We start from the raw sequence: 16,687 nt of genomic DNA on the forward strand, positions 1-16,687 counted from the left end.
GCATTAGAATTTATGATGCACAAACACAAATATGGGATACAACACATGACACACAGATATGCGAATTCAAAATTTGTATAAAACATAGGAACACGACATACATATAAAATATAAAGTATTTTTTTTATTAAATTATAATAATATTTTGATATTTTATTGATATTAAAATATAAATTAAAATTTTAATTATTTTAATTATTTTTAATTATATAAAATATTTTTATTTTAATAATTAAAAATATATATTATTTCTAAACTCATTTTAAGAATACATGTTAAGAATAAACCTGAACATGTTAATATGTGATAGTATTTAAGTGTGTCCAAACGTGTTCGGAAAAGAATTTTTTATTTTTTTAATAAGATACGGTTGGATACAGAAAACACGCGTGTCGAATAAGACAATAAGTGTCCATAAGTGTCATCTCTAAAATGTGTCTAATACAGGAACACGACAAATTAAAAAAATATCCATACTTCACTGATTAGAATTTAATTTATTAAAATAATTTTACAATTGAATATATAGTTAACCTTATATATAAAGAGAGACTAGAAAAAGTCTTGGATATTTTGTTTGGTGACTAGAAAGTCTTGGATATAAATATGTCCGAGACGGATTTCTCTAAAATGTGTCTACAATGGCTTTCAATTGGTGATCAATTTGAAAATTGATAAGGTAAAGGTCGAGTCTAACTCCGCGTGCGCTGCCCAGCTCCTGTAGAACGAGTCCAACCCCTTCCATAGCAGCTCAGCCCTAATTCATGCAATCAAGAATCTTCAATTAAAAATGGTTAATTGTGTCATCTATCATTTACTTCGAGAGACAAATTTTATCTCAGATGTTTTGGCTAAACATGCTCAAATTTTGTCGATAAAAATACACTGCTTCAATATCTCTTCTTCCTTTTTTGTTCCTTTCTTAAATGCTGATAGCAAAAGAATGGTTTTTTCTAGAATTTGAATTAGCTAATTTTATGTTTCTGTTGGACCTTTAGACCTCCACTCCATCAAAAAAAAATCTTTTCATTGTAATGACGTCAACAAATAATTATTACATTATTATGGAGTTTAGTTAGTATTCATTGCCATATAAAATGATTAAAATCATATTTATATAGTGTAAATTTTATGCTATATATTAACTTATAAAACATATACGAGGGAAATGATAATGATTATTGATTAATATACGAGAGAATAATAATTCTATTTTTTTTTAATTGATAATATCAAGTGATCTTTAATACAAAAACTTAAAATAAGACTAAAATAAAAAATAAAATGAAACTAATTAAGTTTTTTACGTTTTTAATGTATTAAATACATAAAAAGAATATAAAAAAATTTTTATTATTATATTTTTAAAATGTAGTTAAATCCCTCTAGAATACTATCACACACATCACAAAATCAACCCTATAGAAAAATAATAATTTCACTCTTTTTCGATAAAACTAGTACTCGATAATTTTTATTTTTCATTTTTAATAAACAATCCTTAGAATACTAACACAGAACCACACAGAAACCAGCCCCTTTTCTATGGTCATACTTTGATGACATGGCATCCCCTATTCTCCCAACCCTTCTCTATATAAACCTCTCCATGGTAACTTCCTCTCCCACAAGTCACAACACACCACACGCTCTCATTTCATTCCCAGAGAGAGAGAAAAAAAAAAAATTAGAAAGATCCCCAACTCAATTGTGCAGAACTAACTGCAGATACTCTCTCTACATTTTCTCTCACTTTCTTTTCTCCAACTAACTTTATTATTTCACTCTTCAAAGCAAACAACACACTTTAATTTTCTTATATAAATTAAGGTCGATCATGGCTGTGGATTCCGCTCTATCATCTCCTTTGGGTCCCCCTGCGTGCGAGAAGGACGCGAAAGCGCTGCAGTTCATCGAAGAGATGACGCGAAACGCCGACGCCGTCCAAGAGAGGGTGTTGGCGGAGATTCTGAGCCGCAACGCCGAGACAGAGTACCTCAAGCGCTTCAAGCTCGGCGGCGCCACCGACCGCAAAACCTTCAAGTCCAAGGTTCCGGTGATCACCTACGAGGATGTTCAACCCGAGATTCAGCGCATCGCCAATGGCGACCGCTCTGCAATCTTGTCTTCACATCCCATCTCTGAATTCCTCACCAGGTTAGTTGCTAAATCACACCATATCTTATTCCTTCTTGCGACTTATTGAGCTTCTTAAGTGATTAAACGTTGCCTCAAGAAAGAATTGAGAAACTTTTAAATGCATTTTCACAAACCTTCTAATCCTATTCATAAGATAGCCAAAAATTAGTGTTCGTACTGCAATTATTTGAGTCGCACAAATGAACAAGCTTAATTATTCCTTTAATTATTTCGATTTGTTTGAATTTATTAAAACATAAAACTAAAGCCAATTTGGAAATCTGAATCTGCAGTTCAGGGACTTCAGCTGGTGAGAGGAAACTGATGCCAACAATTAAGGAAGAGCTGGATCGTCGCCAACTTCTATACAGCCTCCTCATGCCAGTTATGAACCTGTAAGTGCTACCTCGAAATAATTGCCGCAACAATTATTTAGTATTCTCTTCCTTTTTTTCCCCTGGCTGCTCCCTAATCGGTGGCTCTGCATTGTCGTAGAATCTTAGCAAACCGCCAAATTTAACTATCATCAAAGTTAAAAATATTTCATTTAACTCTCTCTTAACCACGTTTGGAAAATTAATCTTTTTTATTCCCTTATTGAACAGGTATGTGCCAGATTTGGACAAGGGGAAGGGGTTGTACTTTTTATTTGTGAAATCCGAAACAAGGACACCAAGTGGGTTACTGGCTCGCCCGGTTCTCACAAGTTATTACAAAAGTGACCATTTCAAGACCCGACCCTATGACCCGTACAACGTTTACACCAGCCCCAACGAAGCCATTCTCTGCCCGGACTCATTCCAGAGCATGTACACCCAAATGCTTTGCGGCCTCATCGAACGCAACCACGTCCTCCGACTTGGTGCTGTCTTTGCCTCTGGCCTCCTCCGTGCAATCCGTTTCCTCCAGCTCAATTGGCCAGAATTGGCCCATGACATCTCTGCCGGATCCTTGAATTCCCGGGTCACCGACCCTGCAATTCGAGATTACATGTGCCAGGTGATGAAACCCGACCCGAAACTGGCCGAATTTGTTGAACAAGAATGCTCCAAAGAAAATTGGGAGGGAATCATCACAAGAATTTGGCCCAACACAAAATATTTGGATGTTATTGTAACAGGTGCAATGGCCCAATACATTCCAACACTAAACTACTACAGTGGTGGGTTGCCACTTGCATGCACCATGTACGCTTCCTCGGAGTGCTACTTCGGGCTAAACCTTAATCCCATGTGCAAACCCTCCGAGGTTTCCTACACAATCATGCCAAACATGGCCTACTTTGAATTCCTTCCTCACGAGTCCAGCAGGGTAGACAGCTCGGTCCCGCCGAAACTGGTTGACCTTGCTGACGTGGAAGTGGGAAAGGAATATGAGCTTGTGATCACCACCTATGCTGGCCTCAACCGCTACCGTGTCGGTGACATCCTCAGAGTCACTGGGTTCCACAACTCTGCGCCGCAGTTCCACTTTGTCCGTCGTAAGAACGTGCTGTTAAGCATCGATTCGGACAAGACGGACGAGTCAGAACTGCAGCGTGCAGTGGAAAATGCCTCCAAACTTTTGGCCGAGTTCAAGACAAGCGTTGTCGAGTACACAAGTTATGCGGACACAAAAACTATACCGGGTCACTACGTGATATATTGGGAGCTTCTGACGAAGGACGACTCTGCCAACTTGCCGAGTCACGAGGTGCTGAATCGGTGCTGCTTGGAGATGGAGGAATCACTTAACTCGGTATATAGACAATGCAGGGTTGCTGACCATTCAATCGGGCCTTTGGAGATAAGAGTTGTGAAGAGTGGGACTTTTGAGGAGCTTATGGATTATGCTATTTCAAGGGGTGCTTCTATTAATCAGTATAAGGTTCCAAGGTGTGTTAATTTTACCCCCATAATGGAGCTATTGGACTCAAGGGTTGTGTCCGTGCATTTTAGCCAACGTTTGCCACATTGGTCTCCTCAAAGGAGAAGGTGATTAAGTGAATTTGTAATTGGGGCCTAGTGAGTTTAAGTCTAATGTCTAATCATGTAGATGTAGATTTTTGTTAATTTAATTTAATTTTTTAATTTAATCTTTTGAAGTTGTAAGTTTAGACCTAGGACCTGGTGAGAGTTCAATGGGAGATGTTGTACTGGAACGTCTCTTGGCCAGGTAATTGTGTATTTTGGTTGAATTAACTTGTTAAGAGGATGTGACTTTCGTTCTTTTTTACTACTGTACCAAACAGACTTGTCTGAAATTCAAATGGCCAAAAGATGCGGCTTGGGTTGGATCTTTTTTCAAAATACTAAATTTCATTGACTCCTTTAAAAACTTTAAAAAGTTTTCAAATTATTCATTCTAACGTAATCTAATTCCAAATCTCAATCACAACTTTTGCCCCATTTCACTCCTAATCTCTAAGTTTTCACCACCATTCCACTTCTCGAGTAGCCATTACCATTTCTAAGAATTATACCTTTAAGTTATTAAGTGCATGCATACAATTCTCATTCCTAATACAAGATTCTTGAAATTTTTTTCAGTAATGTCTAAAAAGTTAACCATAGAGTATTGTGATATTCAAATAAGTTATGTTGGAAATGTTTTTTTAGATAAGAGCAGGTCTCGGATCACTTAATCAGTAGGAGATGGACAAAGCTTCAAAACCAAATCCAAACAAAATATAAACTAAAGACTCTAACACAAAAAGGCTCCAACATCAACATTTTTAAACATCAACACCAAAAAGATATAACTCCTCCACTGAAAAGACAAACTAGAGCCCCATACCAAGTCTGTGCCAAACAAACAAAATCAGACAAAATGAACGATCCCTAATCACCATATAACCAACTTATGTTGGAATGTAATTTTACATGTAGAAAGACAAAATGTAATTGTTGATACCACAAATAATATATCTTGTGTATATCTGCACTTATTTTTGTTTAATGACGGGGGATTTTCGTCGGTAGAGAATTTCTCAAAATAACTTCATTGCAAGTATAGTTCTAAACCGACAAGCAATCCTCGGTCAACATTTAAATTGTTTGTCACAGGTACAAATCCAACAAAATAACCGAAATATTCAAACCTTGGGTCATCTCTCAAAGGAATTCCAAGGAAGTGTACTTCTTATTCGTTATGGTTTTGTATATTTTTGGGTTTTGGGTTTGATAACAAGAAAATATAAATTGCGAGAAAAATAAACTAACAACTAAGAAAGGTCCTAGCAAAGATTGAAAAGTGGAATTCCTATCCTCATTATCATCATCAATTGTGATGGTAGGTGTAAATCGCTTTCACTTAGTTATCCTCTAACAAATGAAGGAAAGTCAAGCGAGCAAAATCGACTTAAGTTTACAAGTCCTAATCAAAGACTAGATTTAGTGAGGCTCAAGCCAACTAACAACTTTCAATTACCAATCAACAAAAGAATTTTGACAATTCAAGAGTCTCCGAATTACTCAATCCAAGTCAAGAACACAAAAGTCTATTTTAAAATTCAACCAAGCATTTTATCAAACACTTGGAAGGCACAAAATAAAAGTATAGAAAAGTAGAAAGAAATAGTAAAATCTAAGATTAACAAATGCAAGGAATCAATAACTAACAATTAAAGAAAGAAGCAATAAACATGAAATACCTCAAATTGCATTAAAAGGAAATTGAATCTAACAAGAAGAGTTCATAAACTAAATTGGAAAAATAAAGAAATCAACAAGAGAAGATAAACTAAGATACTAGAACAATAAAAGGTAGAAGAAAATTAAATTAAAGCAAGATAAAATTATGAAGTTAAGAAGAAATAAGACTGAAAATCCTAAAACCTAGAGAAAGAAAAGAGCCTCTCTCTCTAGAAATCTACATCTAAAACCTAAAGTGTGAATGAATGAAAAGTGAATGAATGTCCAACTCCACTCCCCAGCCTCTTGTCTTCATTTTTGGGCCTGAAACTGGATCAAAAGCAGCCCAGAAATTGCCCCAGCGAATTCTGTTAATTGCAGCATGTGACGCTCGTCACGTGTATGCGTCAGCCATACGTACGTGTCGGTTGCAAGATGGTATGATCACGCGTGCGCTTCAGCCACACGCGCGCGTCAGTTCCAGCTTCTCAAACCTTCAATTTCTTATGTTCCTTCCACTTTTGCATGCTTCCTTTCCATCCTCTGAGCCATTCCTGCCCTATAAATCCTGAAATCACTTAACACACATATCATGGCATCGAATGGTAATAAAAGAGGATTAAGAATTAGCGATTTTAAGGCCTAGAAAGCATGTTTTCAATCATAGCACAAAATTAGGGAGGAAACTTAAAAACATGCAATTTACATGAATAAGTGGGAGAATAGTTGATAAAATCCACTCAATTCAATACAAAATAATCATAAAATAGTGGTTTATCATTTAACTATGTACTATTCGGATCTAAGATAGAGATTTTGTGCTCAAAGGTTGATGAGGATCCAAGTTCTTATCTCGTTGGTACCAGGTCGAGAGGACAACTTGTGAAGACCCTCTTAAACTTAAGTCAATGAGTGTGGACCTACTTTCATCAATTTTCATTTTCTTTTATAATATTTTTAAACGTTATCACATAGTTGTTTTCGGAATTCAATTCTTTGTTTCGGTAATGTCTTAAGTTATTATCTTTTATGATTTTTAATCTTTTTTCGTTAAGCTTTATTGAACTCATAACATCTGATGCCAGGGCATCTTAGCCTAGTTTTACTAGTCTTTTTTCTTTGTTTTTAATAGGTTTTATACATTTTCTTGAGTTACAAGTAAGCCATTTCGGTAGAAATTCATGTGTACTTGGATTCAATCAACCATGAGTAAATTGATGCATTTTCATGAGGTTTTGTGCTATAATTGCTTATATGTCAAGGATAAGAAGAAGTCTCATGATTTTAGCATGACTTTGATGCATTTGTTAATTGATGATAGGTGATCAAAAGGCTTGGAGGAAGGTTGAAGAAAGGGGATGGCATTAATGGAAATGAAGGCATCATTGAGAAGATCACGTTTGAGTTCACATTTGCCTCAAATGTGAACTCAAACATGGATAACAGCAAAGCCACCCTGGAGGAAGCTCACGTTTGCGCCAACGTTTGCCTCAAACATGAGGTCAAACGTTGGCTTAAGAAGAACCCTGGGAGGAGCTAACGTTTGCGCCAACGTTTGCCTCAAACGTGAGGTCAAACGTTGGCTTAAGAAGAACCCTGGGAGGAGCTAACATTTGCGCCAACGTTTGCCTCAAACGTGAGGTCAAACGTTGGCTTAAGGAGTACCCTGGAGAGAAGCCACGTTTGCGCCAATGTTTGCCTCAAACGTGAGGTCAAACGTTGGCTGAAAATTACCTTGGAGAGGATCACGTTTGAGCTCACGTTTGACCTCAAACGTGAACTCAAACATGAGTGACAGCAACAACCGTTCTTCATAATGCCATTACACGAAGACGTTTGAGTCAACGTTTGCCTCAAACGTTGACTCAAACGTGAATGATCCCAAAGTCCATAGTGCAAACGGATTTCTTCTCAAGACGAAGAGCAATCAACGGAGGCTATCTTCAACCCAATTCCATCAAGGCCAAGGGCCCAAATTCAAGGCTTAATGATCATTAGAAGGAAGTGTATAAATAGAAGCTAGTTTGATTTAGAAAGGACCTTTTTCTTCTTTTAGAATTTTCACTTGTAATTTTGAGAGTTTTTACTTTGATTTTGGATCTTAGAGAATTGGGAGGAGAATTGAGTTCTCTTCCTCTGGGTTTTCTTGTTTTCTTTTCTGCAAAGCTTTATTTGAGTCTTAAGTGTGAATAATTGAGGAAATTCTGTCTCACTCTCCTCTTAAGATCTCTTTGTTCAATTTACTGCACAATTCAAGAATTTGTGTTCTTCTTTACTGATTTTCATCTTCAATTCTCTTTACATTGTCTTCTAGATTGGATCAAAGAAGGTAGTGAAATATAGACTTAGTTCTCTAGTCTCTTGACCCCTGAGATCTCTCATTTCCATTTAGTTCATCTGCTGAATGTTTATACAAGAAAATTTACCTTTCGGTTTGAGATCTACTTCAATTCAATTCATCTTCTACTCATCTGCTTGTTGCAATTTACTTGTGATTGTTTAATTTCTGCACTCTCAGTCCCCAAATCCTTTTATTATTCAAGTCATTTACATCTCTTGCATTTTAAGTTTCAGTTATTTACATTTCTTGCAATTTAAGTTTCTACAATTTACATTACTTGCACTTTAAGCTTCAGCTCTTTTAATTCTTCTACACTTTAATTTCTTGTCAATTATCCCTCTCCCTTTAAATTTCATGCAATTTAGCTTCTGTTGGATATAAATCACTCAAATCAACTCTTGTTCGCTTGAATAAATCAATCACCTAACTAAAATTGCTCAATCCTTCAATCCCTGTGGGATCGACCTCATTCACGTGAGTTATTATTACTTGATGCGACCCGGTACACTTGCCGGTGAGTTTTGTGTTGGATCGTTTTCCACACATCAAGTTTTTGGTGCCGTTGCCGGGGACTGATTAGATTGACAATGGTTAAGTAAGGTGGTGGTCTAAATTAAGCACTTTATCTTTTTCTTTTTACTAAGCATACTAACTATTTGAATTTTTGCTTAAGTTAACACTAACTTCACTCTAGCAAGAGAGTGTTTAATTCTGGTTTCTGGTTCTGTGTTTATGTCAGGAGGAAGAAGCAATGAATCCACACCTTTTGATCCTGAAACACTTTGGAGGTTGAAAAGAGAACCAAGAAATGGAGGAAATCCAACAAATCCACAAGTGGGAGTGGCCAACGATAACGGTCAGCTCCAAAGGAGAGTATTGGCTTCATATACATTTGCTAATCCAAGGCATTGTGGGAGTAGTATCCTTACCACAAATGTCGATGCAAATAACTTTGAATTGAAGCCCCAAATTATCACATTGGTGTAAAACAATTGCTCATACGGAGGAAGTCCTTTGGAGGATCCAAACCAGCATCTCTCTACTTTCTTGAGAATTTGTGATACTGTGAAATCTAATGGTGTGCATCCAGAGACATATAAATTGCTACTGTTCCCATTCTCATTGAGGGACAAAGCTGCTCAATGGCTTGAAGCCTTCCCTCAAGGAAGCATCACTAGCTGGGAGGATTTAGTGAATAAATTCCTAGCCAAGTTTTACCCACCTCAAAGGATCATCAAGCTCAAGACAGAGGTCCAAACCTTCACACAAATGGATGTAGAATATCTCTATGAGGCATGGGAGAGGTACAAGACTCTGATTAGAAAATGTTCCCCTGAGATGTTTAATGAATGGGACATCCTTCAAAACTTCTATGAAGGTTTGACTATGAAGGCTCAAGAAGCACTAGATCATTCAGCAGGAGGTTCTTTACAATTGATGAAGACAGTAGAGGAGGCCCAAAACCTCATTGATATGGTGGCAAACAATCAATACTTCTTTGGCCATCAGAGACAACGCCAACCATCACAAAGGAAAGGAGTGCTAGAGTTGGAAGGAGTAGATACAATCCTAGCTCAACACAAGATAATGCAGCAGCAAATCCAACAACAATTTGAGCAAATGGCTAAAAGGATTGATAGCCTCCAAAGTGCTGCAGTAAACACACAACGCCAATCTCAAACTTCACATGGGTGGAACCAATCTGAAGAAAGTTTTGGGACATTCAATTATGAGCAACAAAGCCCTGAGCAGGTGCAATACATGAATAACACTTCAAGTTCGTTCCAACACAACTTTCATGGTGATGCACACAAGACACCCTGGAGGACTCATTCTAATTCGAGGTGGGGTGAGCATTGATGGGATTTTTTGGAAAACGAATTCCAAACACACAAATCTAACCGGCAAGTGAACCGGGTCGCATCAAGTAATAAAACTCACGGGAGTGAGGTCGATCCCACAGGGATTGAAGGATTGAGCAATTTTAGTTTAGTGGTTGATTTAGTCAAGCGAATCAAGATTTGGTTGAGTGATTTGTAATTAACTGAAATTTAAATTGCATGAAAATTAAAGGGAGAGGGATAATTGCAGTAAAGTAAAGAGAACAGAAAATGAAAGTGCTGAATCTTAAAGAACAAGAAATTAAATGGCAGAAACTTAGAACGCAAGAAATGTAAATTGCAGAATCTTAAAGTGCAAGAAATGTAAATGGCTTGAATTATAACAGGAATTGGGAATTGGATTTGTAGAAATCAAACAAGGAAAAGTAAATTGCGATAAACAGAAAAGTAGAGAAGGAATTAAAATGAAACGGATCTCAACTGGAAATGTAAATGAACTTGGAGACGTATTCAACAGAGAAATTAAAATGAAAACTCCAGATCTCAGGACCCAAGAGACTAGATAACCAAGTCTAGATCTCAATGCCTTCCTAGATCCAAATTCAGAATTCAATTGCAAGAAGAGTAAAGATCAAGCAGTAGAAGAAAGGAATGCAAATATAGATTTCTCAAAAAGTGCAGTAAATGAAACAGAGAGATCTCAGGGTGAGATTGAAACAGAATTCCTTCAATTCTCTAACACCCAAGATTCAAGACGAGTGTAAATGAAACTAAAAATAAGAAAACTAAGAGGAAGAGAATTCAATTCTCCTTCCCCAAGACTCAGAATCTCCAAATAACTCCTACCCAAAAGCTCTCCCAAAATCACTCAGCAAAAACTAAAACGGAAAAGCTCCCCAAAAACTTAAATTCTAAGCTATTTATACACTCTCTTCAAATGATCTTCAAGCCTTGAATTGGGCCTTTGCTCTTGATGGAATTGGGTTGACAAAAGCCTCTGTTGATTGCTCTTGGAGTTGGAGAGAAACCCACTTGTGAACCGGGCCATGAACCATTAAAGCTTGAGTAAAAGTTTGAGGCAAACTTTTACTCAAGCTTTTCATATCAGCTAGCCTTCCTTGCTGTCATCCACGTTTGAGCCAAAGTTTGAGGTCAAACTTTGAGCCAAACATGGATCCTCCCTAGCATGCCTCTTGGCCAACGTTTGCCTAAAAGCTTGAGGTCAAACGTTGGCGCAAGCTTTTGCTCTCCTGGGTGTGTTTGTTGTGGCGCCAACGTTTGCCTAAAAGCTTGAGGTCAAACGTTGGCGCAAGCTTTTGCTCTCCTGGGTGTGTTTGTTGTGGCGCTAACGTTTGCCTAAAAGCTTGAGGTCAAACGTTGGCGCAAGCTTTTGCTCCCTCCAGGGTGTGTTTGTTGTGGCGCCAATGTTTTCCTAAAAGCTTGAGGTCAAACGTTGGCGCAAGCTTTTGCTCCTTCCAGGGTGTAGTCAAGCTCCTCCAAAAGTTTGAGCTAAAGTTTGAGGCAAGCTTTGGCTCAAGCTTTTTGTTCTCTCTTGCTCTTTGCCATTCCTTCTTTCTTCAACCTTCTTCAAAGCTCTTTTCACCTATCATCAATTAATCAAAGACCTCAAAGCTATGCTCAAAATCATGAGATTGTTATTCTTTCATAATATATGATAGTTATAGCACAAAATCTCATGAAATTGCATTAATTTATCCATGGTTGATTGAATCAAAGGAAACATGAAATTCTACCCAATTGGCTTACTTATGGCTCAAGAAAGTGCATAAAATCCATTGAAAACAAAAGAAAAAGACTAGTGAAACTAGGCTAAGATGACTTGTCATCACAACACCAAACTTAAAGCTTGCTTGTCCCCAAGCAAGAAAAGGATTATTGAGAAGAAAGAATGAAATGGAAGAAGATGTTCATGCTAGCAGAGTATTATTGGTAGCTCATGGGATTCTATGTAGATATGTAAATATTCACTTCTTATTGACATTTAGGCCTAGAAAGTCTCCTTCAAGCATCAAGAAACACACTGCTATGACCTTTCATTATTCCTTTGTCCTTGACTATTATATTTTTTTTCTATAAGCTTTAGTTCAGTGTCATGTGTAACAAGCTCTTTTCTTTCTTTATGCTTGACACATTATTCACTATAGACACTTGGCTCACATTCCTTCTTAGAACATTGATGCCCAGCACCTCTTTGGGTTACTAAATGCCTTGTAGTTAGGTTGCTCTTGATAGTGGACTTTCAGTTGATGATCCCGGGTTAGTTAACCCAAGGCACCAAGTGTTGATGCACTCCAAAGAACTTAATAATCCAAGCAGATCCTAGTACAAAGACACCACATGCATATATTCTAAGATTCAAGCTATTGGTGTCTGGATTTGTTTCTTTTTATTTTTCTTTTCTTCTGTTGCCATTTTTGGCTTTTTCTTTTCTCTTTTTGTTTTTCTTTTTAACCTAGGACTTTTATTTTATTGAGATTCGTAGACAGTGAGCTACCTTCTACTTAAAAGGAGACAGTCTAGTTCTTTTATTCACTAAAAGTGAGCTATCATACAATCACACATACATACCACCACTTACTTTTATTGTACTTCCAGCTAACAAAGAACTATCTCATTTCACATTCCAAACATTTCTTTTATTAAATTAAAGATGCAGGGGACAAAGCATGCTTTTAGTTAAATGAAGGTGAACACACAAGCACACACTTAGACTAGCTTACTTATTTTAAAGAGTGATTTTTGCCTATACTAGATGAACACGTTAGCAAGTCATAAATCGAAGCATTTCTCAACCGCAAGAGTTAAGTATAGATACAACCTATTGGTTTGTAGTTCTTTTTGTTCTTCCTTCTGTTGTTCCCCTTTTGAGTTGTGGTGTATGATGTCTTCAATTGGTGGTTAGTTCCCTGCACAATTCTCAAAAGTTGCTTGCTTCTCAAGCCCTTAAGTGACTGGTTAGTATGTATGAATTGAGTGTGGCTTTTGGATTTAATTTGGTGTGGGAACACCAAACTTAATTCCTTGTCACTTCCTCTGATTCAACAGGTTAATTATATGTAAAATCTTGTGTCCTTGCTAAAGGTTATGGAGTTAAAATTAGAAAGCAGTTAAGTAGTTGAATAATCTGTTTGATTGCTTAGAGCTAGTATTGTGCAGGAGGTGAGAATGTGCTTTTAAATGAGGTTTTGGTGGAACACCAAACTTAGAATCCTTCATTCTCCCTTAAATTGTTTTGGTGTGCAACACCAAACTTAGCTCCTTGCAATACATACCAATTATTCAACATTTTTATTGAAAAGGGCTATGAAAAGAAAACTACCTCAGGTTGGGTTGCCTCCCAACAAGCGCTCTTTTAATGTCACTAGCTTGACACTCTTCATTCTTTTTAAGAGTGTTGTAGGCTCTGAGCCTCTTTTTCCTTGTCCCACTGTCCTCCTAAGTACAGCTTTGCTCTGTGACCATTTGCTGTGAATTGACTCTTTGTTACTTCGTCCAGCAATTCAATACTACCATAAGGAAAAACCTTGGTTACCAAATATGGACCAGTCCACTTAGATTTAAGTTTGCCAGGGAACATCTTGAGTCTTGAGTTGTACAAGAGTACTTGCTGCCCAGGTTTAAATTCTTTCTTCAAGATCCTTCTGTCATGCCACCTCTTGGCTTTTTCTTTGTATATCTTGGCACTTTCATAGGCTTCTAGCCTAAATTCATCCAGCTCATTTAGCTGCAATAACCTTTTCTCTCCTGCTGCTTCAGAGTCAAGGTTTAGGAGTTTAGTAGCCCAAAACGCCTTGTGTTCAAGCTCTACAGGGAGGTGACAGGATTTGCCATATAATAGCTGAAAGGGAGACTTCCCAATGGGAGTTTCGAAAGCCGTCCTGTATGCCCAGAGTGCATCCTCCAGCTTCCGAGCCCAATCTTTTCTTGTATTTCCTACTGTCTTCTCCAAGATCTTCTTCAATTCCCTATTTGCTAATTCAGCCTGACCATTGGTCTGGGGGTGATATGGCGTGGCTACTTTATGAATGACTCCATATTTGTGGAGGAGTTTCTCCATCTGCTTGTTGCAAAAATGGCTACCACCATCACTCACAAGACCCTTGGGAACTCCATATCTAGTGAAGATATGCTTCCTAAGGAATTGAAGGACAATTTGTGCATCACAAGTGGTTGTGGCTATGGCTTCCACCCACTTTGAGACGTACTCTATTGCTACCAAGATATATCTAAAGGAATAGGAAGGGGGAAAGGGTCCCATGAAATCAATTCCCATAGATCAAATAATTCCAATTCCAAAATGAAGTTTTGAGGCATTTCGTTCCTTCTTGTCAGTCCTCCTGCTCTCTGGCATTCGTTACATTGGTGAACATACTCTCTGGCATCCTTGAAGATAGTTGGCCAATAGAAGCCACTCTGCAGTATCTTTGCAGCTGTTCTTTCTGGACCAAAGTATCCACCATAAGCTGAGCCATGGCAATGCCACAAGATATCCCTTATTTCACTCTCAGGGACACACCTTCTAATTAATCCATCAGAACATCTCTTGAACAGGAAGGGTTCATCCCACAAGAATTTCCTTGCTTCATTGATTAACTTCTTCACTTGTTGCTTAGAGAACTCTTGAGGTATCTTCCTTCCCACTTTGTAATTCGCTATGTCAGCAAACCAAGGTGCTTGCTGAATCTGCAAGAGGTGCTCATTTGGGAAGCTTTCATTCACGGGCTGGGAGGCTTTTTGAATTGTTTCTTGTGGTAGCCTCGACAAATGATCAGCAACTCGGTTTTCAGTACCCTTCCTGTCCCTTACCTCAATGTCAAACTCTTGTAGGAGCAATATCCACCTGATAAGTCTTGGTTTAGCATCCTATTTTGACATCAAATACTTAAGGGCAGCATGGTCAGTATAAACCACAATTTTGGATCCTATCAAGTATGATCTAAACTTATCAAATGCATAAACTACAGCTAGCAATTCCTTCTCTATTGTGGTGTAATTTTTTTGAGCTTCATTCAACACTTTACTTGCATAATATATGACATGATGCAAGTTTCCCTTCTTTTGTCCAAGCATAGCGCCAATTGCAATGTCACTTGCATCACACATAAGTTCAAAAGGCAGCTCCCAATCCGGGGGTGTGATGATTGGTGCTGTTGTGAGTCTGTTTTTTAAAGTTTCAAAGGCATGCTGGCAGTTTTCATCAAAAACAAAGGGGTTATCGATCATTAATAGATTACTCAAAGGTTTGGCTATTTTTGAAAAATCCTTGATAAACCTTCTATAAAATCCTGCATGCCCCAAGAAACTTCTAACAGATTTCACATTAGTTGGTGGAGGGAGTTTTTCTATGATCTCAACCTTTGCCTTGTCAACCTCTATCCCTTTTCTTGAAACTTTATGACCAAGAACAATCCCCTCGGGTACCATGAAATGGCACTTCTCCCAGTTCAAAACCAAATTAGTTTCTTGGCACCGTTTCAAGACGAGAGTTAGATGGTTCAGGCAAGTGTTGAAATTATCACCAAAAACAGAAAAGTCGTCCATGAAGACCTCTAGAAACTTTTCGACCATATCAGAGAAAATGCAAAGCATACACCTCTGAAATGTGGCTGGGGCGTTGCATAGCCCAAATGACATTCTCCTGTATGCAAAAACTCCAAATGGACATGTGAAGGCAGTCTTCTCTTGGTCCTTGGGGTCCACCACGATTTGATTGTACCCAGAATATCCGTCCAAAAAGTAATAATAGGCATGGCCGGCCAATCTTTCCAGCATCTGATCAATAAATGGGAGAGGGAAATGATCTTTCCTTGTGGCATCATTCAATCTTCTATAGTCTATGAACATTCTCCACCCAGTCACTGTTCTAGTAGGGATTAACTCATTCTTCTCATTAGTGATGACCGTCATTCCTCTTTTCTTTAGTACAACTTGAACCGGGCTCACCCATGAGCTGTCAGATATTGGGAAGATTATCCCTGCATTCCACAACTTCATTACTTCCTTCTGGACAACTTCCTTCATTGTGGGATTTAGCCTTCTTTGAGGTTGAACCACTGGTTTGGAATTGTCCTCCAAGAGGATCTTATGCATACACACTGCAGGGCTGATGCCTTTCAGGTCGTCAATGGTCCATCCCAAAGCATCTTTGTGAGCTTTGAGTACATCAAGAAGTTCTCCTTCTTCTTTTTTTGTCAGGGATGAATTAATGATCACTGGGAAGCTCTCTGATGTGCCAAGGAATGCATATTTGAGATGAGTGGGTAATGGCTTCAGTTCTTGTTTTCGTACTTCTTCTTTCTTCCCTTGTTTTTCCTCTTGTTCAATGGAAATATCGGCTACTTGTTCCTCTGTTGTCTCTTGACTTCCTTCTTGCTCTTGAGGATTGTCTTCCAACATTTCTTCCACTAAACTCTCTATCATATCCACTCTCATGTAATCCTCTTACTCAGGAATGTGTTGCATTGACTTGAAAACGTTTATGACCATTTGTTCATTGTGGACCCTGAAGATCATCTCTCCTTTTTCTACATCAATGATGGCTCTTGCTGTGGCTAGAAATGGCCTTCCCAAAATGATTGAATTGTTTCCTTCCTCTTCAGTATCCAAAATCACAAAATCTGCTGGGAAAATAAACTCCCCAACCTTCACCAACAGATTCTCCACGATTCCATTTGGTGTTTTGATTGATCTATCAGCCATGACCAATGACATCCTGGTGGGTTTAAGTTCTTCTA

General features: G+C 38.0%; 1 protein-coding gene across 1 annotated transcript; it reads left to right on the forward strand.

The window, feature by feature from the left end:
* Positions 1 to 1,609: 1,609 nt before the first annotated feature.
* Positions 1,610 to 4,353, forward strand: LOC112750468 (probable indole-3-acetic acid-amido synthetase GH3.1). Its single transcript, XM_025799198.3, has 3 exons — positions 1,610 to 2,157; positions 2,433 to 2,534; positions 2,745 to 4,353. Exons 1-3 carry the CDS (start codon positions 1,838 to 1,840, stop codon positions 4,114 to 4,116), a joined length of 1,794 nt encoding a protein of 597 aa, XP_025654983.1. The 5' UTR covers positions 1,610 to 1,837; the 3' UTR covers positions 4,117 to 4,353.
* Positions 4,354 to 16,687: the final 12,334 nt, after the last annotated feature.

Source organism: Arachis hypogaea, chromosome 15 (genome assembly GCF_003086295.3).
Source record: "Arachis hypogaea cultivar Tifrunner chromosome 15, arahy.Tifrunner.gnm2.J5K5, whole genome shotgun sequence".
Classification (NCBI taxonomy): Eukaryota; Viridiplantae; Streptophyta; class Magnoliopsida; order Fabales; family Fabaceae; genus Arachis; species Arachis hypogaea.